Source organism: Triturus cristatus, chromosome 2_2 (genome assembly GCF_964204655.1).
Source record: "Triturus cristatus chromosome 2_2, aTriCri1.1, whole genome shotgun sequence".
NCBI lineage: Eukaryota > Metazoa > Chordata > Amphibia > Caudata > Salamandridae > Triturus > Triturus cristatus.
Window position 1 is genome coordinate 706,785,976 of NC_140582.1, and position 23,501 is coordinate 706,809,476.

The following is a 23,501-nucleotide window of genomic DNA, read 5'->3' on the forward strand; positions in this document are numbered from 1 at the left end:
AGACTTAAGACAGACTTAAGACAGACTTAAGACAACATCCTAACTTTACTACTTCTAAATGACATCTATGAATACCAAAAGTAGTAAGTTTAGGATTTTGTCTTAAGTTAGTTCTGTGAATCAGGCCCTGTGCCCTTAACCTCCGCTCGAGAGACTTTTGAACTCCAGATCGCAAGGACTTCGGCAGAGATGCAGGCGCTAATTCATACAAACTGCCCCTTCCATTTCGTAGAAAGGGTAAATCGTATCTTTAACATACCTGATACGACTAGCATTGTCCATCTATTTAAGACCAAAGGTTCTGGACTTCTAGGCACCTTTCAGACAGTACTTGGAGTTATACCAAACTTCATACACTCCATATTCGGAAGCATCTTTGGAGGACTTCCGCTAATCCTGTTTCTAATAGCAGGTACACTGATTGTCTTCTATTTGCTATGTAATGGACGTCCCAGTTACCAAGGAGATGGAAAAAGCACTCCTGGAGCGTAAATACTGTGACCGCATGGTACAAAGTCTAGGCAGGCCTCGCCTAAGAGAACTAAGTGCATCTTGGTTCATGTCATTTCGACCAGTCTGGATGGACTGCATCTTACCTGTCCTCCGATGCCTGTTTTGCAGAGAATGCGTGTTAGACCTTTGTTTGACACCCCCATCATGTGCACAACCGGACTGGAATGCTCTACTGGGCCCAATAACGGCCCATGTTCTGTAATGTCCCCAGCGTATTCCAATGTTGATAGAGGCATTCCTTGAGCCACCGCAGGTAGTAACTGCACCTGTTGGTATGGACACCGGCTCCTCCACTGACACCAAGGCTTTGGACGGCGCACAGGCTGTCCCAGCACCGGCTGTGACAACGTGGAACATCATCTGTGCTCAATTGATGTGCTTTGCGAAGTGTTACAGGGGCGGTCTATTGCGGAAGCAAGCAACGAAAATTTTGCGTCTTCCAGCCAGGACACAATTATTTGACTCATTTTGGCTTGTCGTGTGCTGGAAGAAATTCTCCCTTTTTTAAACAAGCTCAAATTTGGAACTCAAAACAAAATTGACATTGACATTCCTTTCATTTATTGGGCATAAATGTCCTTCTAATGCTCATTGTGGTTCGGAATATAACTACGGACACTTTTAGAGCTATAGTTTGCAAACATTTTTCTTGTAACTTTTTTTTAAAGCTTTTTAGAAGTTTTTTAGAAATTTTTAACATTTTAGCAAAACAAATGTTTTATGAACTTTAAGCATACCTATATCTAGTTAGGCTAGTAGGTTACATATGTCGTTCAGTCGGAAGAGGAGTGGGTGTTATATTCCATATAAGTACCTTATATAGGCACAGGTAACATCACAACCTTTCACTTATATTATTCCCTACATTACATACATAACGGTTTTTAGGCACTGACCTTTTACCTAGATACGACACTGCATTCAGAACACGGGTTTTTCCCCTAGTGGGAATCTCATACATTATGCATAAGGCTTCTTGAAAGCACAGCAGGACTAACAGCAGGACTGACATCTCCTGAATAATATCTCTGTATAAAGTTCAGGGCCGACGTCATCCTTTAGGCCGACACAGTAACACAGCATGGTAGGACGCCTGAGGAGACCTATGGGTATATATACATCATGTCTTGTTTGGAGAGACAGAGGAGACCGTGACTTCCCGGCTGACACACTGACCAGAGACACTGAGGTTCCTTCATGCAGACGCTCCAGCTAGCAGTGGTCTAACATCCCTCACGGGGTGTCCAACTCGAGACCAGGACAGAGTCCCACATTCTCTAATTCTCAGGTAATGGGGTGGACTAGATCCTAGAGGGATTCTTGGCATAACACCTACACAGATGCTAGGTACATTTAGGTACATCTAGTTAGGGAGACATCGTAGGAGTACGCACTTATTATCATGTATTCGATGTACTTGTATATATTCATGATTACTGCATGATGGTAGAACTAAAGCATACCTTTACTTTTGTAGTATTGCTAATCATACCTCTCTGCTACTGTCTAATGGTAATAAACTCACCCAGGAGGATGCCATAAGACTACTCATTCATTGCAAGTCTGGTGCACCCTCTGACCCTGTCCCTGCCAAACTCATGGGTGAGCTGGCCCCCTCGTTAGCCGACTCTTTCCTCACCATCTGGAACGCCTCCCTGCACCATGGCTTTTTCCCTACCATTTGGAAGGAAGCCTTGGTGATCCCCATTCTAAAAAAGACAGATGCTGATCCCACTGTCTTCTCCAACTACCGCCCCATTTCCCTTCTCCCCAAACCCGCAAAGGTCTTGGAAAAAGCCGTGCAGTTGCAACTCACGGAGTACTTGGAAAGCAATTCATTACTGCACGACTCACAATCTGGATTTCGGGCGGGATACAGCACAGAGACGGCTCTGCTGGAAGTATCGGAGACAATCCGGGAGTGCGTGGACAGGGGCGAGGAGGCCATGCTAGTCCTCCTCGACCTGTCCGCTGCATTCGATACGGTCTCTCACCCCATCCTCCTTGACCGACTAAAACAGATTGGCATTGGCGGAACTGCCTTTAGCTGGATCGAGTCCTTCCTCTCAGGAAGAAGTCAGAGGGTATTGTTGCGGCCTTTTAAATCGGAGGAAAAACCCCTGTCTTGCGGTGTGCCACAGGGCTCTGCCCTCAGCCCTCTGTTTTTTAACATCTATCTTGCCCCACTGGCCGGCCTGGTGGAGTCCTACGGAGTCAGGGTGGTCTCCTATGCTGATGATACCCAGCTAGTGTTTTCCTTCAGAGACCACTCTGACTCCGCGTTCTCCAACTTCCGCCTGTGCCTCAACAACATCAGTGGTTGGATGTCTGAAAACCATCTAAGACTCAATGCAGACAAGACAGAGGTGCTGTTTTTTAACCAGAAAAACTCCATCCCATCCTCCTGGTGGTGGCCCGCGGCACTTGAGCCCGCTCCCTCTCCCGTCCACTCGGCCCGCAACCTGGGTTTCCAGTTTGACGATTCCCTCTCATGCAAGACTCAGATTAATAAAGTGACCTCTGCCTGCTTCCTGAAGTTGCGCATGATTAGAAAAATACTTCCATATCTCCCTCTGCACTCCCGCCGTACAGTTACCCATGCCCTCATCACGTCCCACCTGGACTATGCTAATAGCCTCTATGCTGGTGCTCCCCAATACCTGATTGACCGGTTGCAGATTGTTCAGAATGCGGCGGCCAGACTGATTGGCAATATTCCCTACCGTCAATCAGTAACCGCATATCGTAGGGAACTGCACTGGCTACCTGTGGCCAGCCGTATCCAGTTCAAGATCCTCACTCTGACTCACCGAGCCATCAACGATCGCGGACCAAACTACTTGAAAAAACGTGTCTCAATATCCCGTTCCATCAGATCTTTGAGATCCAACGACCTACGCCTTCTGATTTCTCCCCGTTTCAGACTATCCAGAATGGGTGGTAGAGGGTTCAGTGTCATTGCGGCAAAACTATGGAACGTGCTGCCAGTCGATCTTAGATTCTGTCCCTCCGAATCCATCTTCCGGGCCAGACTCAAAACTTGGCTCTTCTCTGGACTCTGATTTACTACGCTACTTCCCCTTCTTGCTCCTCTCCTCTCCTTTGGAGGTTCAGGTTCTAGCGCCGGGACACCCCTTCGGGGGTAGCTGTGCGCTCTACAAACTACATAAAATAAAAAAAATAAAAAATAATGGTTGCTGCAGCTCATCAATTCTATACTAGAATAACAACTGTTCAATAAATCCTTATTGAAACGCCCAGCCTGTTTATTCTGTGTATCTCTGAGACAAACTAAGTGAGCACAAGTGACTGAGTGAAAAGTAGTATATTGTTTCCATGATCCTGGGGGATCAGGGTTGTCATGTTCTGAGGTTGCCAGAAACTATTCTCTCCCCGATAAGAGGAGATTCTAGTGGCACTGTGAGCTAGCTAATACAGACAGGCTAACATATCTAGTGGGGGTGCACAGAATCAGTCTGCCACCAAACTTACAGTTTATGTTATCCAAAACGTACAGATCCTGTATAGGTAATATAAGAACTACACGACACAATAAAGTAGAAGAAGAAAACGTGTGTTGACGCACAGGCTTTTGAAAACCTCTCATAGACATGGAGCCAGTGAACGTTGGCAACATAGCCAGAAATTTTCTACCTATGGAAAAGTGCCAAGACTACTCCTGTGTCTGACTTACAGGCCTAAGTGATGTACCCAAAACTGGTGCAAGAATACATTATAATCTGAATAAATGATTTCCTTACTAGCATACGAAGAAGAGGTAAAAACTGTTAGGCAGAGATCTAACAACCTAAATAAGGTGTTGTCATGCTGGATATTTACGCATTAAACATTAGGTGGCGATGGAAACTATAACTATATTTCTGGCTTGCTCACAAGTTTCTGGCATGGTCTACTGGAGATAAAGGACTATCCAGGGAAAGTGGCTAGCAAGAATTTTTTGGAAGGAAGTGTTGGCGAGGGCCTGCTCTAGGGAGGTGCGACGCTGACTTCGGGTAGTGGTGCCTTTTTTGCAACCAAAACATTGTTTTAAAAGCACCTGCTGCCGCTTTTCAGGCCTCCAACAATTTTCAGGCAACAATTAAAATGTCAAAATAATTCCGGTGATTAATGTTCTTCCTGGAGAGGGATTGGAGTTTTGTCTAGTGGAAGTAACGTAGCTCAGAGGGTTAATATACCCTCTGCAAAAACGTGTACCATGCAGATCACAGAGTGCTTATAATGCAAATAGGTCAGTGGGTTACTGCTTTTGTCAGAGAAATCCTTTTGTTATTTGTATTTTATATGTTAAAAATCTAATATAGAACAATGAGTTACTAACTTTCATCAGAGAGAAAACTACAAAGTATAGATTATAACGTTTTGATTTTTTCCCTAGTCTTTTATTATCCTAGTGTTGCACAAAGGGTTCATTTGGGTAGAAATATTTTTTTATTATTAAACTGAACCCCCAACCATGGTGTTACTTTTTAAATTCTGAGTTTGGGCTTCCCCGGACCAAGCACTGTTAAACTATACTGCAGTATGGATGACATGTGACTCCTACACCTTGTAGTCCTCTGTTTTATGTAACATTTCCTATACACTGACTTACACATGTATAATTGATTATCTCTGTGTAATGTGTGTGAGATGTAAAGTGCTCTGACACTGCACCGGAATTAGTGGCACTATAAAACAAATTAAATGCATTTGAGAGAGAGTGGTTATGGAGACTTGAGGGGCACTGTTAAATGGTGATAGTGAGAGAATCCTGGGTGTAGGTGGTCATTGGGGGCACCAACAAACACTGTCGCACCAGGTGCCACCAGCGCTATAGCCGACCCAGGTGATGGCTACAAACACCAACACTTTGGTCCTGGCTGTAGTAAATTTAGGATGGCTGTTAAAAGGAATACAGAACTTCAGCTATTCCTGCTGAGGGAAAAGGGATGTGGATGGCAACCTTCATTGCTGGGTTTGCTCTTACAGAGGTAGGTGCTGTGTCCCTTCGAATTGAGATGTGGCTGAGTAAACCACACCCACACCCATCACCACGACCAGGAGCATCTGACTGCACAGTACGCTCCACAAGCAAAGTTAGTTTCACTTTCTCTGCTACTGTGGGTTGCACACCTACATCTGGTCGCTTGGGACAGTAAAAAAAGGCGAGATCCTGGGACTATGGAAGTCAGGTACTTCTTAAAGATTTTGCAGGGCCCGGGCAAGCAATATTCTGGAGCCCTTTCTTTAGAACAACTTTGAATTTATCACTCCTTTTCGACTCATTCAAGTCTTCATGTTGCTAAACAATATTAAGTTGTAAGTTAAACCTTCAGAAACAGGGGCATGCAAAAACGGTAAAAAAAATCAAGCTGCCTGGTATCCCCGAGCCAAATAGTACCAAAGGAAAGCTTTTACAAGCATTGACTTAGATCTACATTTTTTACAACATTTTATGTGCAGTTCAGTGACAAACTAGCTTGTTACTCCCACTACAGGAAAAATATGCTATGGGTTGCTTGGTAGATGTTTAGTGGACTAGTGCATACTATTATAATAAGGCATATACACATAGCTCTTGAAATTGTAGCTTTAGTTGCCAGATATTTGTATTCACAAATACATTCCCTGGCATTACTAGTGGTCTGCAAACAGTGAAAATCAAAGTGCTGCTCTGAGGTTTTTTTATTATTCCATTGGCTAAGACTGGCATTTTTCTCCTGATTGCAATTCCCCTGCCTTGTCCAGCTTCTGTCCAGTGTATGTGTGCACTTCTAATGCTAGAGAAATTGGACAGGGAAAGATACAGGAGAAGGACAGTGACATGAAAAGAAGAGTATTGCGAGAGACATGTAGCAGAAGGAAAAGGTGGTAGAGAAAAAAGTATGTAGAAAGATATGCGAGGTAGGGGGAGAAGTAAAGTATATAGAGAAGGGTGATGTAGCCAGAAGGAAAGGTAAAGAGAGGTAGATAGAGAACTCTGTAGGTAGACAAAGAGAGATAGAGAAATAAGCAAGGTTTTAGAGTGAGGTAGAGAGAGACAGAGCTAGGGAAAGAGCAGAGGAGTACAGAATCCCCATGGGTGTGATAGAGAGGCACAGAGGTAATGTAGAAAAATAAGTGAATTGGAGAAAGGTAAATAGAGTGTTAGGTAGACATAGACAACTAGAGTGACTTGAGGAAAAAAGATGCAAGACAGAAAGAGAAAGAGGAAAATAAGAAGAGGTATCTTAAAATAGGCCAAGGCAGCAGGGAAGAGGGGAACATTGAAAGATAAATGTGGTGTAAGATGTGAGTTAGAGAGATCTATAAACAAGAAGGTACAGAAAGATAAATGTGCTGGAGAGAGTGAGTTCAACTGGAGAAGGAGGTGCAGAGAGAAATAAGTGTTTGTGTGAGCCAGAGAGAGTGCAGGAGAGAGGAGGGGGAGATGTTCATAGAGCTAGAAGTATCCAAAAAGTAATTTGATATTTAAAGAGAAGGGAACAGAGGTAGAATGAGAGAAAGAAAAGGTGAAGAAGCGAGATAGATTACTATTGGTGAGGTAAGTTGTTATGTTCAGTAGTTTGGCAGTAGGTTTGGTAGTAACTTTGGTAGAGAGAGCTGCAGGGTGGAGATAAGTAAGGCATCGAGAGAGATGAGGTAGAGAAAGAAATGAGTCCGAAAGGTGAGATGTAGTAGTGAGGTAGAGAAAGGGCTGGGAGAGATGTAGGCAGAAGTACGGTAGTAGAGACATGGAGAGAGAGATAGAGAGGTGCAGTAAAGAGAGGGACAGGTTTTTGTGAGAAGCGAACTAGAAGACTGACAAATACAGGGAGAGCAGATAGAAAAGGGGCTGGAAATGGCACTGGCTGGGACTACTGGTTTTCTAGGGATTGCTGGCCTGAAGGTCTTTTCCAAGAAGCCTGTAAATGTAAGTTTATTCTGCTAATTGCATGATTGCAGATGAGGGAGTCCCCTCTATTTTAGCGCAGCTATTATTATGATTTGACTACAGATCTTTAAAATGCATGTTTAAATCCTGCAGTAGAGCACTGAGAAAAATGTGCTGCTTGACGTAAAACATTATTTTGAAAGATCATAATTTCACTGCTTCTGGCTGTATTTACAGTGCTTGTTATGATGTATTTCATTACACACCTAACATTCTGCTCCTTCCTTCTGCAGGCAACTTTTCCTCCCTCTTCTCCCAATGTACAATCTCCCCCTTCGCTCTTTCCTGTTGAAAGTCACTTTTACATATCTTTCCTCGCCCTCGCTCTCTCTTTGGCTCCCACTATGATATATTGTTGCACTGCGCCTCTCCCTTTCTCCTCCACATGGGCTCCCTCACTCCGATTCTCTACGCTGACAATCTTCTTTTCTCCACAACCTCTTCTCAGTGGTGGTCACACCTGACCCTTAATAACTCAATCCTCTCTTCATCTATTTCTCACTCTCTCATTCTCTTTTTTTCTCTCTTGTTCTGTCTCTCATTTTCTTTCCTTCACTTGCTCTCTCTTTGACTTAATTTCTCTTACTCTGTCCTTTTTAGGTTTCCCCTACACAGCACTTGCACTGTGCTTGTGAAATCTATTGTGTTCAATATATCTTTAAAGGTACTTACAACCTGCCTTTACTTCTTGTTGGTCTGCGTGCTTGTCACTTTACTTTTCCTTGTTTCTATTGGTTGTAGATGTTCTGTTTCATGTGTGTTTCTTATCAGTTTCCCGTCACCTAGGTACTCATTCTCATCTGCCTGCTTTGAAGGGAACTTTTATATTTTTTACTTAAGACATGGCATTTATTTAAAATGCACGCATTTCAAGCATGTTCTCTGACACTTTTTTTCCCTACTTTTTCTGATGTCTTTAATTTAATCTTTTTATGTCAACAGGCATTTCAAGCGTGCTTGTGAGCTAGCGCAGAGACTCGAATGGGCTCCCCAGCTCCTAGGTCGGAAGTTCTGGCCCTTACACCACATCCTCTGTCCTGCCCTTTTTCTCTATTTTCATAACTTGCTCCAGGCTTCCTCCGGAATGCAAATACACACATTCCAGATACCTTGAGTTTAGTTTGAATATCGCTGTGTTTCTTTAACAGCGAGAGTAAGGGTAACACAGACAAAAAATAATTGAAAACATTTTTGAACAGTTACTTATTTATTTTTTTTATTTCAAAATACTTTGAGGTACCTTAATGAAATGTTTGTTTTCTACGCTAAAAAAGTAAAATAGTTTGGGAAACTGTGCCCTTTGACTCAACTGCGTGTCGACTTGCAATGGATACGTGCGCACTAGAGGAACAGCGCCACTTTTGTATCACAATTTATAGAGAAAGGGTCCTTTCAGTTCGATAGTGTAAAGGAACTATCCTAAAAGCCTCTTCCTTCTAACAGCAGAAAGGAAATGTGCACCTTCATTGCCATTTAGTTAACAAGCTAAATCAATTACCAACATGAAATAAAATATCACTTCTAAATTACATCTGTAACGTCTTTATATTTTCCATTGCCTAGTTTTCGAAAATTGCCATCTTTAGTAATGTTGCAAGACAATACAAAATAAGTTGCCTGCATCATTTTTTATTGAAATAGATGTTTTGGCGAAGGGCGTGGCTTGGACAGCGCAGCCTTTTGGTAGCCTAATTGTGCTGCTCCGTCGCCGTGGACCTTTACACCGTGCTATCTCACCGCACTGACTGGCTCCAGCAACATGTTCAGCATCTCTAGAAAACGGAACATCTGCAGAGTCAATATATGACTGGGGACATCACTTTTCCAACGTATTGGTGACTTTTTTGACCGTGGTCTGCTTAGAATCAGACGTGCCCAGCCAGACCCTAACAAAATGCCCACCGCCTCGATGCAACATTGGACACAGTGATTGGCGCTTACCAAGTAAGGATCCTGCTGGAACTCTGGGCTCTGTCTGATGCCCAATTGCCATTGACCATCTCCCAGACCGAGAAGGGTGCGCCGAGGGGCTGCATTATCCAGTTAGATCCTACAAGATTCCTCCATGTCTACCAACTGGATTGCCTGACCTGGCCTGACTTTAAAATAGCACCCACACATCAGGCGAATTGATCGGCGTATTTTCCAAATGGCCCCACTGATGTGATACAGCTTTTAGGACAGGGTTAGTTCAACCCACATTCCCAGGGGGAGCTGGCCCACAAGTCACATGCTGTCTGAGTGTTCTAACCAACCTGAACCTGCAAAGTGCTGCACAGTGAGTGTGCCTGACAATCTCTCTGCTTGCTCGCTCTGACCTTGGGCCTCAGCCGTACTGGGTCTTTCATCTGGACATCCTGGCTTAACTCTACTGGTCAGACAAAAAGAAAAATCACACTCAGGGTGTACTTTCCCTTTATGTGCACTTCTGACATTCTCTTGCAGCCTCCTGTGTGCTTCATTCCAGCTGCTGGGGCGGAGGTGGGGAACCTCTACTCGGACCACCCAGGTAGATTCCTCTACCATCTGCAAATGAGATCTGAACCCTTTTTCAACTACAGATCTACATCAAAGCAGGAAAATAAAGATCTGTAATCTAGGGGTAGGGACCGTAATAGCCATGCTGTTCTAATCTGGCGACTACTCCCTGCTGGAAAAACCATGGCAGACAAAGTCCCCAAATCGAAAAACAAGCGCACCACACTTGAACCACCTCTTCATGATTCGCCTGTTATAGGAAAGTCTGAGATTAAAAATACCATGAACATGATCCATAAAAAATAAGCAGAAGTGCATGACCTAGCAAAATCTGCCAAAATCAACACAGACATGATGCAGCAGGAATTATCTGCTATCAGAACTGATGTAAATTCCATTAACGCCGGAGCAACAGAGGCGGAGTCTTGTATCAGCGCCCTGGAAGATAACTCTACTTCCTTCAGAGAGAGGTAACAAGGTACCAACACACAGAGCTAATCCTCAGTTACATTTGTAAGAACAACCGTATATTGTGGAATGGCCCAAAAATCTTCATCTCACAAGATTAGTCCAAGTTAACGATTGAGATCAGGAAGGGCTTCCTAGCGCTCCGACACAGGCTTAAAAACTCCAACATATAATTCTCGTTCATTGCTCCTGCTAAATTCAGAATCCAAGCGGATGGAAGGAAAAAGGATGTGAGGCATTCAAACTAAGTATTTAATCTATTTTTACGCATAGTGCTGGTAAACTGTATGAGATGTCATTGGTCTTTCTTGTGTTCCATTCTGGAAGGTATAGCTGTGTAAACATTAGATGCCCTGGGCCCTTTGTACCGGCAGCTTATCAACATGAGACTTCCGCAATAAAACTTTATTCAAAAGCCACTCTTTGGATTGTCACCTGCTTCACACCACAGATTTGGCGACGACCGGCACTTTGGCGTATTGGACTTCGGCAGGTTTGGGAGTATTCATCTGACATTTTTATGAGGTACGACTTCTTTTACATTTAAAAAAAAAGGGGGAAGAAGAACAGAAGATAGAGGGCCCAGTAATTTGCTGTTCTCGCTGCAGGTTTCATGTTGCCTCACCTCGGTACTTTGTTTTGGTCGGCTGAGGCCCTCTGCAGCGTGTGGAGATTCTGCTGAACTCCTCGTTTGCGAGAGCTCGTAACGCTTGGAGCCTGAGTCTTGCGCTCGTAGCTCCACATATTATTTTACCCCATTGCAGGTACACCTGATTAATCATCGTATATACTATATTTGGCATTTAAATTGCATTGGGGCAAAAGCTTGTTGTGTGTATCAGGGCCGGTCCTAGAACTTCTGAGTCCCCGGGCGAAAGGGAAGATGTGAGGCCCCTCTAATTTGCATATAACATAATAAGAAGTGACATCACAAAAAGTTACATCGCAGGACTATTGATCAATTTGCCATCACTGAAGAGACCTACGTGGATATCAGTATCATGGACAAAAAGATAAATATACAAATGAAATAAGTCCATATATTTTAAAATTGTATTAAATGGATTACATTTGTCACATTGGATGGAAACGCTAGGTGCAGGTCTCACAGAGATGGATATTTTTTACTCCATGTTAACCGATTGTTACCAGATGAGTGCATGATAAACATTCCAGTTCTGTCTCATAAAAGGGAGAGATCTTGTTGAGGTAATGAGGGGCGGGATCTTTCAAAATATAAAATTACACAAGAGAAAACCTCTCACACCATGGATATAATCGCATATTCTGAAAGGCTCCCTTATCTTTCTGTGCCATTATTGTGCCACCTTAGGATGACATTAATACTTAGTAATTTGTTTTAATGTAAATCCTCTCACTAGTATCCCACACGCACATGCTAAGAGTCGCAGGACAATCTCTTTTGTGTGTGGGCTCTTTACTTGCCAGAATTATGTTAAGTGCAAAAATACAACACATATAATAATACAAAATTACAAGACACCAATACGAACAAATAAAGATTGTACATAATTAAGAAAAGACATAGAACAACCAATACCACTTCTAAAGCATACATGGACTTGAAGGTATGGTGCAGATTGAAGGGGTTTTCAAATCAACGTTTTTGCTTTGTTGTTAGAACTGTAAGAAGTGGCCCGCTTTAGCTCTGGTGGAGCCCTGTGCAACAATGTTTGTTGGTGCCACCCAATGACTCCTTCTGCCACGGATTCCCTCACTACCACCCTCAAATCTCTTTAACCACATTCTCGCTTAGATGCATTTAATTTGATTTACAGCACCCTGATACAAGTGTAGGGTGTCAGAGAACTTTATATCACACACATTACACAGAGACAATCAATAATACATGTGTAAATCACTGTATAGGAAATGCTACATAAGACAAAGGACTACAAAGGACTACAAGGTGTAGGAGTCACATGACAATCATACTAGTAGGCAGTATAGTTTAATAGTGATGGGTCTGGAGAAACACAAGCTCTGAATTTAGAACATATTACGATAGTTGGGGGTTCTCTTTAATAACCAGAATTGATTTCTATCATAATGAACCCTTTTTGCAACATTAGGATAATCAAAGACTGGGTAAAAAACCATAATGCTCTAATTTTTACCTTGCAGTTTGCATGCAGCTTTTAGACGGCAGTTAATAGCTCACTGTTCTAGGTTAGGATTTTGACTTATAAACTGCCAGTAACAAATTGATCTCTGATAAAAGCAGTAACCCACTGACCTATTTACATTATGTGCAGTTTGTGACCTGCACGGTACATGTTCTTTGCAGCAGGCACATTAACCCTCTGCGCTACCTTTCCACCAGTCAAAACTTTCACTACACAAAACTCCATAACTCTCAAGGAAGAACATTAATCACCAGAGTTATCATGACATTTTTATTGGTGGTGAAAATTGGTGGAGACCAGGAAGGAGGCAGCAAGTGCTTTTAAAAACATAATATACTTGCAAACACCACGGCCCCACTGGAAATCAGCGCTCAGTGCGATCTCACCGGTAGCACCGCCCTAGAGCCTCCCTGCTCAAGGGTCCTGTGACCTCAGTGTCAGAGTCACTGTTGCTCTAAGATGTGTTGCTTCGTACGCCTGCCCAAAAGACTGGAGGTGAGCTTCAATAGGGGTTGGTGGGGACAGACCTTCAAGATTAACCCACACTTGCCACCTCTAAGGTCCACCTGCTGGTGCTAAGACATCAGGGCTTCTAAGGTCTTGCAGGCCTTCTAAGGTCTAGCATGGGAATCTGCTCCCTCAGGAGAGTGGTCCGGTAAGCTGGTCATGAAGGCTGAACCTGGTTCCCCAGTTCCAAATTTGGCAGCTCTGGCCATTGTGCAACATCCCTCCACCACCTCCCCACTGAGCACCATACTGCCCCACTGAGAGAAACTTGCATTGCCTTCAACTACAACCCAATTGTGCCCCGATATAAACTCCTGGACACGACTCAATTCAAATTATTCACAAGACAAGAGCAATATGCTGCCTAAAAAAAGTGACAAAATCCTGGAAAAAACAAACACTCATAGGGAATGCAAGATTAAGTAACACATGTGAAATGCCATAGTTAGAACAGGTACTCAGGAAGGCAATTCAGCCTTAGAGCCGAATATTCCAGCAGAAAAGTGGGCAGATCATTTTCAGGCGCTATACAAAACGGAATCCAACCCTGGCACCCACATTGGCGGTCACATCGCCACCTAAGGGGTCTTGAGTGTAGACAGCGGTCTGGTAGTTGAGAAGAGCACTCCCTCACCTAGGTATTCTGATGGGGTGCCGGTTGGGATTAACCTTCTGGAGGTTTACAATGCAATTAAGAAACTTCCTGCAAGTAAAGCACCTGGATTAGACAGGCTACCAGGGGATTTGTTCTGAGAAGAGCCAACAATTTGGGGTCCCTATCTGTGGGTATTATTCAATGCTATAATGAACGGCATGCCGATTCCTGATACCTGGGCTGGGGCAGAAATTGTCCCAGTCTTTAAAAAGGGCTCTCCACTTCTCCCTGCAAACTATAGACCGATCAGGCTGATCGATGGCACCCAAAAACTGTTTGCACGGGTACTTTTAGACCGAATCCACGGATGGATGCAAGATAATGATATTATAAGCCCTTATCAAGCCGGATTCAGGAAGAACACCTCTACCGTTGACCAAATATATAGACTCCAACTCATATTTTGGAAAACGGTTACAATGGAGGGTGGCAGCCTCTATTTAATTTTCATGGACCTGAAAACGGCTTTTGATTTGGTGCCCAGAGACAAACTTTGGGGGGTATTAAGAGATCTGGGGATTCCCTTTTACCTTCTAAGCATGCTTATTAAGCTGCATGAAGCTAATTATGCTCGAGTAAGATGTGGAAAAGGGGGAGAATTAACTCCAAGACTCCCAGTTGGCAGAGGAGTGAGGCAGGGCTGTGTGCTTGCACCAACCCTGTTTTGCCTCTTTGTCAACGCACTTATTGCACAAACTTATTGAAATTAATGACAATGACGCCCCCGAGTTAGCAAACTCAAAGGTTCCAGCATTGATGTTTGCTGACGACACCATTCTGATGTCTAAGTCGCCGATGGGAATCCAGAGGATATTGGACAGTTTCGTCATTTTTTGTAACAATAGGGGGCTGGAGATTAATACCACAAAAACCAAGCTTATGGTTGTTAACCCAGCCAAGAAAACACGTCCAAATCCCCATTTAGATGGTATAGTACTGGAAAAGGTTCCTGTATTTGACTATTTGGGTCTCACCCTTACTGAAAACATGGATTGGGGGCCACAAATAGCCAAAGCTAAGCTTAACCTGGCACAGACCACCGGTGGGATTGCTAAATTTACTGAGGGAATCCACCTACAAACCAACTGGGCCTATTATTGAAATATATAAGGCACAAGCAAGGGGAGCCACGTTGTATGGGGCTGAACTTTGGGGACATTGTTCTTGTACCCTTTTGAGTAAAGTTGAGAACAGTTTTTTTTAAGACATATTTTGGGTCTCCCCTCTAGCACCCCGTTAACCCCCCCTGCAGTTAGATTTAGGTATAAGGCCGATTGAAGATGAGGTTACCTTTAGACCTCTAACTTTCTGGCACAGGATGTGGGTGACCCCGGAACTGGTAGATTATCAGGTAGAAACAAAAGAGCTACTAGGTCTTCCCAGGGCAGAAAAAAAAATTGCTTGGTTTGCACATATAAGAGAAGAGTGCACAAGGATAGGCAAACCAACCCTCAGGAGTAACCCTGAAGAAACTTGTTCTACAGTTTCACGTACTGAACTGGTGAGAACTTATCGAACTCACAAATTGGAAGTCATCTACGGGAATCCGAACCTAGGTGTTCTGACAGTAGAATTTCTTACTGTGAAAGATGAGTATAAATTAGAACCCTTTCTGGATGATATTCTACCGTCCCCAGCAAGAAAATTATGCCTCCCGATTAGATTTAGCATCCTTCCTTTCGGGCATTCACTTCCAAATGGTCTGTATTGGGCCAACGTGGGTGCCCAGCTTGTAACCATCAGGAGGAGTCAGAGCTGCATGTTTTATTTTTTTGCCCAGGTTATAAATCGGCAAGACAGTGTTGGCTAATCCAGCTGTGTAGGAACATGGAGTTTGTGCACTGTCAGGAGGCATTTAGAGTTCTGAAATACAATACCGCTAAGCCCATTGTCTTTGCTGTTTCTCGTTTTTTAAACAAAATGTGGCGCGGGCGTTTGGGTTTTCTTAGAAAAAGAAAAAATGATAATAATAACCACCCCAGCTGCTAGCGTATAGTTTATTCTATTGCGTATAAGAAGGAGAGTCGAAAAACCCTCTTTTATCTTTTTAATTGTTTTAGATCTTTTACCATGAGATGATTATTTTTAATTGATACATTTTATGTATAACCCTCTCCAGGCATATTTTTAATTGTACCGTTTTTATCAAATTTTCTGCCCATTGGTTGGTCTTTGCAATTGACTTGTTTGTTATTGTATTTATGCCTGTGTTTTTTATGTTTCAATATTATTGCACTTGCACTTTTTCAAACCAATTGGCTTGTTCACTGGTTAGTGCACCCAAATCTTCTTTCGCACCCGAAGATGTAGCACTTTGATTCTTATATCTCCGTTCGATGTGCCTTAACTATATATTGTCATGATTTGGATTAGATTATATTGTCACGATTTGGATTGTATTGTACGCAAACTTTTATGGTCTTAATGACCGAAATAAAGGTTTTTGAACTGGAACTGGAAATGTAAGAAGGAACACATTTGTTACCTTAACGCTTTTGCACTTATTAATCAGAAATCAGTGAGTGCTTCTGCATGAAGGTTAAGGACATGACTACAGGGCTGGAAGGGACCCGTTTCAATGCCCTTTCCTTATATCCTTACAAAACTTAGTAAGCATGGTTTAAAAAGACCACATTTGTGAATACAGAGAAGCGGTATTCATTTTGTTTTCCAATCCACCCATCAAGCAGGTATTGCCGTACATCCAGGAATGGTGCACTTCCCCACCAGGGGAAAACAATGCTGTTCAGAGAAAGACAAGAAAACAGAAGTAGGGCTTCACTGGCAAACTCTGTAAAGTGGCACTAATGTGTTTGGGAGTGAATAAAATCAATCTGGCCCCTTTTCGACCCACTAACTTTAATAGTTATTTTCCACATTTTGAAGCTTTTATTTCTCTCCGTCCCGAGGCTGCACTTTAGCAGTGAAAAATGGCCATTCCAGCATAAGGTTGTTTTTTTTGGGATCCATTTAACTGGGTAACAAATAAAGGAAAGAGGGAGTAATGGCTAAAAGGGCCAGGGAAGGGCCCCCGCACCTAGACCTTGCAGCTTGCTCCAGTGCTCAGAGGCCCAGGGAAGGGCGGGCCTTGCCTGGGCCTAGAAGCAGTAACAAGGCATTTAGCAAAACACTGCCCTACCACGGCAGTTCTACATACATTTTAAATGCACATTCCCATCATAAATATCTTTGCTATGAGTGATGCAAAGGTTAATAAAAGCCAGTTGATCTGGCTGCTCCCTCCACCCCTCACCCACCTCTCCTTACCTGTGTCCCGCTGGTCCTGGAAACAAAGGGGCCTTCTGTCACTCAGAAACAAAATACAGAAATGGAATGGCCGGTGCTTAACAGAGGCGCTGCCCCGCCCCTTACACTGTGAATCAACATAATTGCTGGCCCGGCTGCTGTGCCTGTCCCATTATGTTTGTCTCTTCCCCCCACTGCACTCCCTGGAATGCCACCACGCCCTGACCAGCAAGGTCAAGACACCTCACATTTGTAATTTGACTGTGGGGGGCAGTGGGCCTTGGGGGAGCAGGTGGGCTAACTGTGAAAGTGTGGCCTTTGACAGTGAAGCGGACCCCTGCTTTTAAGCTGAGCGCAAGGCCCTTGGCAGCTGCCCACACTGCCCATGCCTAGCGCCGTCCCTGGTGTGCATGTCTGTGGCACACGTTTCTTTGATTCCATGACATTCATTACATTCAACTTGCCCCGGAGGCGCACTGCCTCATACTGCCAAACTCTATACACTTTGTTTGTGCTACCTCACACCTTGTGTCACCTGCTTTGGATTTTGACATATCAGTATTGAGTACCTGATTTCTTCAATTGTAGCATTCGCTCTTTCAACACCGTCTGCTCCACTGCCTTATTCATTTCAGGATTTTAAGAATATTTCTTGGGTGCCACCTGCTGTTTTGATTTTGCAGTGATAGCTTGGTTTGCAATGCCGTCTGCTGGTCTCAGTGATTAGCACATTGCCTTTTAACAAAGACTTCACAGTGATTGGCACACACTATCTTGGTCTGTAACCCCATCTGCTGGTCTCAGTGATTGGCACACTGCCTTTCTTGAAACAATGCAGTTATTTTTCCAGTTTATTGCGATATATGATTCTTTACAAATATATATATATTGTGATCAAGGCCTCCGTGAGGCTGACACGCGTAATGGCGATGGTGCAGGGCATTTGATAATAAACTTCGAATGTGCACAAAACTCTGGGTCTATCTTCGACCTGCGGAAAGGATGTTGGTGACGGAGGAATTATATATATATATACACATTTTGCAGTTTTGATGCCTGAATTGCCGTTATGTCCCAACGTACAGGTACGGACCGCTTAAACTTCTGCAGAGATGAAAGAAAAAGCCGCTACAAACAGCCGGGGTAGCTTCTCAGTATAATTTATTTCGCCATAATAAAAACCAGACAAGTGTCCGCCCTGGGACGCGTTTCGATCGACGAAGCGATCTTGATCACATGACGCGCCTGTGACGGGTTGCCTTATTTAAATTAATTACAACCAATGACAATCTTTCAGCAATTAGACTCTCATGGATGTTTAAAGAGATCTCAGCGTTCATAGTAACACATGACTTGTACAAATCATTGCGGATTTAAAAATGGTTACAAATTAACACATAAAATGTATCACAATTCAGTACCACGCATTTGATAGTAAATGTCCTTAAATAGAGATACAAAGTATATATAGAGATAATTCTTTGGCAATACACTTGTGTTACAATCTTGATATTAGCAGTGAATAATGATTCTTGACAGCGAACATGTGAGCGCTGTTCCCCTACTTAATTCAAGTACTGAAGGGTTTTAAAAAGAATATGCATTTTTATATTTGTGAAATATTTCATATCACCCCAAAAATCTTTTAAGATATTAGGAGTATTGTATTATGAGGCAAGTGCCTGATGGATCTTCACTGCAGATGTAACATGGCAAAATTGCATTTGTGTAATATAGGACATGTGCCCAGTGTTGTCTTAAATTAGACATCAGAGCCAAAGCATCAATGAACTCTCTTGTCCATTTCTACTGTGGGACTATAAAATAACACCCACTATTATTTACTATGTATTTCTCTAAATATTCTCATAAGTCAATTTGTGTCGATCTTATGATTGATGAGCATTGTAAAAAGGTTGTTCAAGGTTGATTATTTTTGTTAAAATTAGTTTTGGGGTGGTGCTGCTGAGAACTCTCTCAAAAAACAGCGCTTGCCCATTCACCTAGGTGGTGTTAACGTGGCTGATTCTAAAAATTACCAAACCACCTTCCTAGCCAGACAAGGCTCCCTTTGTTCTTCCAGTCTCCAGTTTACACCCTGACATGGCTGCTAATTGAAAAATGAATTTTAGGTGATCTTCACCCTATCTCATTTCTAACCAGTACAATAAATCCCACACCTTCTGGTAAATACATCTTTAATAATAGTAAAAGAGCCCTAAGAAAAATGGAAAACTCCTAGAAACCCCTCTTACCCACTCTAATATGATGTCACTGGCACAACCCAAAAATCAAAATTTATGGGAAAACAATATTCTGCAGCTCACGGGCATTGAATGGCATCCATTTTCTAAAACAATTGGGCCCCCAAGGAGCACTGCTCCTTGGGGGCCCAAAATCCACATCCCTCATGGGGGCAGTCATGAGAAAATGGGATAGTCGTGGGTCCATCCCTTCAGATAACTGGCACCTAATCTGGAAATCAGTCGTAACCCACAAGATATCCCCCTCTCTCTCCCAAAGTACTGGCTCCTACATAGGACTTTGCGGACCCCGGCTTGGCTTTATAAAATGGCTCTTAGAGAAAATCCAACATGTTGGAACTGTAATGATACTAACAGGGACCTCTGCCATTCGTCTTTCACTGCAGTGCGGTCTCATTTTTTGGGGATAGCATTTTTGCCTCGTAATGGTTATGAATTGTGGACGATTCTATGTGCTGCATACTTTTAGCCATCGTCTCTGCGTCCTCTATACTGCACAAAGCTCAGCCAGTGCTCACTACACCCTGACTGGCAGCACCAGGACACGCGGCATCATGCAAGAGAAGTGGGCTAATGTACAGAGCTACTGACATCGGAACAGCAGGACTTGGTTTTAAGTCCTGGCGTTGACTCTAGCGCATGCTGTAATTCTAGCCAAATTTCCTAATCTTGCCGTTCCTGAAAAGTCTGTGCTCGAGTAATGGAACCTGATGCTCATGTAAAGCAGTTGAATACATTTGGACCATGTCTGTCAACAAATCTCAGTTTATTTTTGCCATGCGTTTTTAATTTGGGAACAGAGACAGTTCAGTCAGTGTTCCCACATCTAGACCAGCAGCACCCCGCTATTCTTCTGTTGCAGTAACTCTGTCACTTCATCTGAACACAGACCTGCTGAACCCCCGCTACCCTAGTACAGAGAGCGCTCTGCCAACGCCCACGAGCAGCGAGCTGGTGTGATGGCTAGAAGGTGACCTGAGGGCTGGAGCTTGGATTCTTATGGCACCAGAAGCAATTATATGTGTTACCACCCCTCTGCCACCATACACAGTACTACCCACTTACCAAATCTCCCCACCTTATAATACCACCAGCAAAAGCCTTACTTAAAAAACAAGTCATAACACTTGAACGGAGTTTCAGTAACGTATATTGCACAACTATTCACCAAGCTACAGCTTACAACCAAAAAACTGCTTAATATTAATAACAGGCGAAACCTCATGCTTTTACCAATGCTTGTTCTCCTTCCCATCTCTCCTCTTCCTCACTCCTCTCCTATATCTCTTTCACACGCACATATACATAATTGCAACCTGCTGTTAACTGTCCCTCCTTTAATTCTCAAGATGTTGCTCATTTGCTGTCCTTCTAAAGCTCGCATTCTCTCGCTGTACTTGACTTATTTTCTCACTTCCTTTTTTTTGGGCTATCTTTCTTCCCCCTTATTCTTTCGTAACTGGTGTCATTGCCTCTTTCAATACCTGCACTTTCTACATCTCTCCTGATTGTCCCTTCAATGGCCATCATTCCTTTATACTCTCCACCTCTCTTGCTGCGCCCTCTCGTCACGACTGTGTCTCTCATAGGAGTGTTTCACTCTCATGTACATTAAATTACCTTCCATTTCTCTTTCGCTCCACGTGCTGCATTATTTGCTCTCTTCACCTCCACCGTGTTTCAAGGCTTTCGACTGTTCTGATTTGCGGCACGTGGGGGCACTGCTGGCACGTGTTTGAGCGAGTTGGTCCGATCCTTGTCCCTGTGCCTGATGTTTATTGGGCGGAAAGGGACTGTGGACGGGAGCAGTCAGACTGAGGGGAGTGACTGTAAACCACGTTTGGCGGAGATGAATGCTTGACGTGGGTGACTGCGGCTGATGGCTCATAGTTCCAGATAGGGGGATGAGGTATGATATGTGTGATGAGGTATACAAGATGTTGGTCTCTGTTCCTATGAGCTGTGATTATTTCACAACACTACCAGATAGTGCTGGCCCATTTAAAGCAACAGTATTATGAGATCATGGGTTTCACTCATCCGCATGCTGAGTGCCTCTGTTTCTTATAGCCCATTTCAAGCTCTTGTACTACGCATGCATTTCTGATGTTCTACTATACATGTGCTTGGCATGTGTCAAAGCGGCATATATGTCAGAATTTCTAAGAATAACAGAGAGCCATATACTACTACTAAAAACAGGACAATCCCATAGAGCTTTTGAAATTTCTAGAAGTTGCTTCTCAAGGAAGTGGGTTTTTCAGTTTAGTGTTTTTAGACATTGATATAACCTAGATCGAGCAGAAAGATGCAGCCAAGCCCACTGTCCTGTTGCAACATCCAGTTGCTAGGATAAGACGTTAACATGAATGTATGATGTCACAACGCGGTCTTGACACAGCAATATGTTTACAACGCGGTCATTATAACGCAGGTCGTTACAACGACTTGCGCTAGAGGCGCTGGAGTTAGGAATAGTATGATTTACTATTCCAACTCCAGTGTGTGCAACAGTAGGGAAGGTGTTGGAATAGTAAATCATACTATTCCTTAGTGTAGAGCGCCATCCAGCGCAAGTCGTTGTAACGACTTGCGTTGGAATGACCACGTTGTAAACGTATCGCGGTGTAAAGACCGCGTTGTAATGGATGTCTCCCGTTAGAATGCTTGGTTGAGTGGTCACACCTAAGAAATGTTTGAATGAAAGAAGCACCTGAGTGTTCTTGTTAGATAGCTGGCATCCTCTCCGGAGGCAGCCCACCGTGCGCTCCCGGTGGAGGCTAAAACTGACGCTTTTCTTCCTGCCGATGTTGGGGTCTGCAGTGACGCTCCTCTGGGCCAGCTCCATCCTCAACTCCGGCTTCTTACAGTTTAAGAGAGCTTTATTAAAATAAATGAACAAATGGTACAGCATATAACAACAATTGGAGGAAAACAACAAAGAAAAATAGTACAAAATATATATGTCCATAATAAAGTAACACCTAATACAATAGCAAATATTTCATAAGAAAATAAGAACAGTATTAAAAGATAAGGTACCTTAATGAAACAGCATTTTATGTTTTATGAATAAAAAGAGAAGAGAGAGAGAGAGAAAAGAAAGAAAGAAAATTCAACAACTGTAGCAGAAATAATCAATATGAAATCCGATAGCTTGCACCATAAATGTTCCAACAACAAAATGGTAATATTATAATGTTCTGATACTAACGATAGAGCAAAAGTAAACCAAAGAAACTCATGGCGGCTGCAAAACAAAGGTGCTGTCCTGGATATGCATTACAGATGAGGATAGTTAGTAAGTGGAGACCAAAAAGCCTCCTTTTGTAGAAGTTGGTGAGTGATTATGGCAGAGGCTCTATCCAGTCGATGATGATGACAAAGCAGGTTCCACCAGCCTGGAAAAGTGACCTTAGTAGCGTCTTTCCAGTTAGAAGTAATAACTTGAAAGCCAATAGCAAGTAATAAATCCACAAACAACCGTATCTTGTCGTCACCAGACCAAATTGAAGAAGTACTTCCCAGAAATATAGAATTAATCTCAAAAGGAAAATTAATAGAACAAATGGAGGAGATTGATTTACAAACCTTTATCCAAAAAGAGGTAATGTTCGGACAGACAAAAAAGGAATGTAAGTGTGTGCCAGGAGTGTTTGAGCAGGTCCAACAATCAGTTGATAAATCAGGACTGTATTTAGAGATAGACGATGGGGTTAAAAATAACCTCTGTTAAAAGTAATATTAAGTTTCAGTAGTGCTAGCATCACATGACGTGTGATGAATTCGTGACCAGATAGAGTTCCAAATGTGTACAGAGAAAGTGTGTTGCAAATCCGACTCCCATAAAAGTTCAACCTTACTCTTGGGGCGGTTTGGGAGAGAAAAGTGAAGGTATTTATAGATGTGGGAGGCCCGAAAGGAGGAGGAGGCAGAAAAGGGCACTAACGAGTGATCCAATAGAGGAGAGAAAGATCGAGAAAGAAGGGAATACTGTAGAGTTAGGAGCATTTTTAAAGAGTCGTACTTAAGAAGGGAGGCAGCGGACAAGCCAAATTTCAATTGGACCTCGAAAGAGGAGAAAAGGGGCGTTCCTCGAAACAATTGTTTAACCTGGACTATCCCCTTAGTGACCCAATCCTTCCAAAAAATAGTACGATTTGAAAGTTTAATAGATTTATTATGCTATAAAGAAGAATCAAGGAACACTTACAGTGATGAAAGAGACTCAGTGAGGACCGGGTAAATAATCAATATAGATTGTGAAATGGTGGGAGATTTAAAAGGAT

At 43.0% G+C, this 23,501-nt stretch overlaps 1 protein-coding gene across 1 annotated transcript in view; it reads right to left on the bottom strand.

Annotated features, from left to right (window-relative positions):
• Window positions 1-23,501, bottom strand: part of LOC146862667 (uncharacterized) — a 457,539-nt gene that overhangs the window by 406,722 nt on the left and 27,316 nt on the right. Inside the window, exon 3 of the mRNA XM_085641888.1 lies at window positions 21,926-22,092. Within this exon, the coding sequence (XP_085498014.1) occupies window positions 21,926-22,060 (135 nt within the window). The 5' untranslated portion in view covers window positions 22,061-22,092. The remainder of the gene's footprint in view (window positions 1-21,925; window positions 22,093-23,501) is intronic.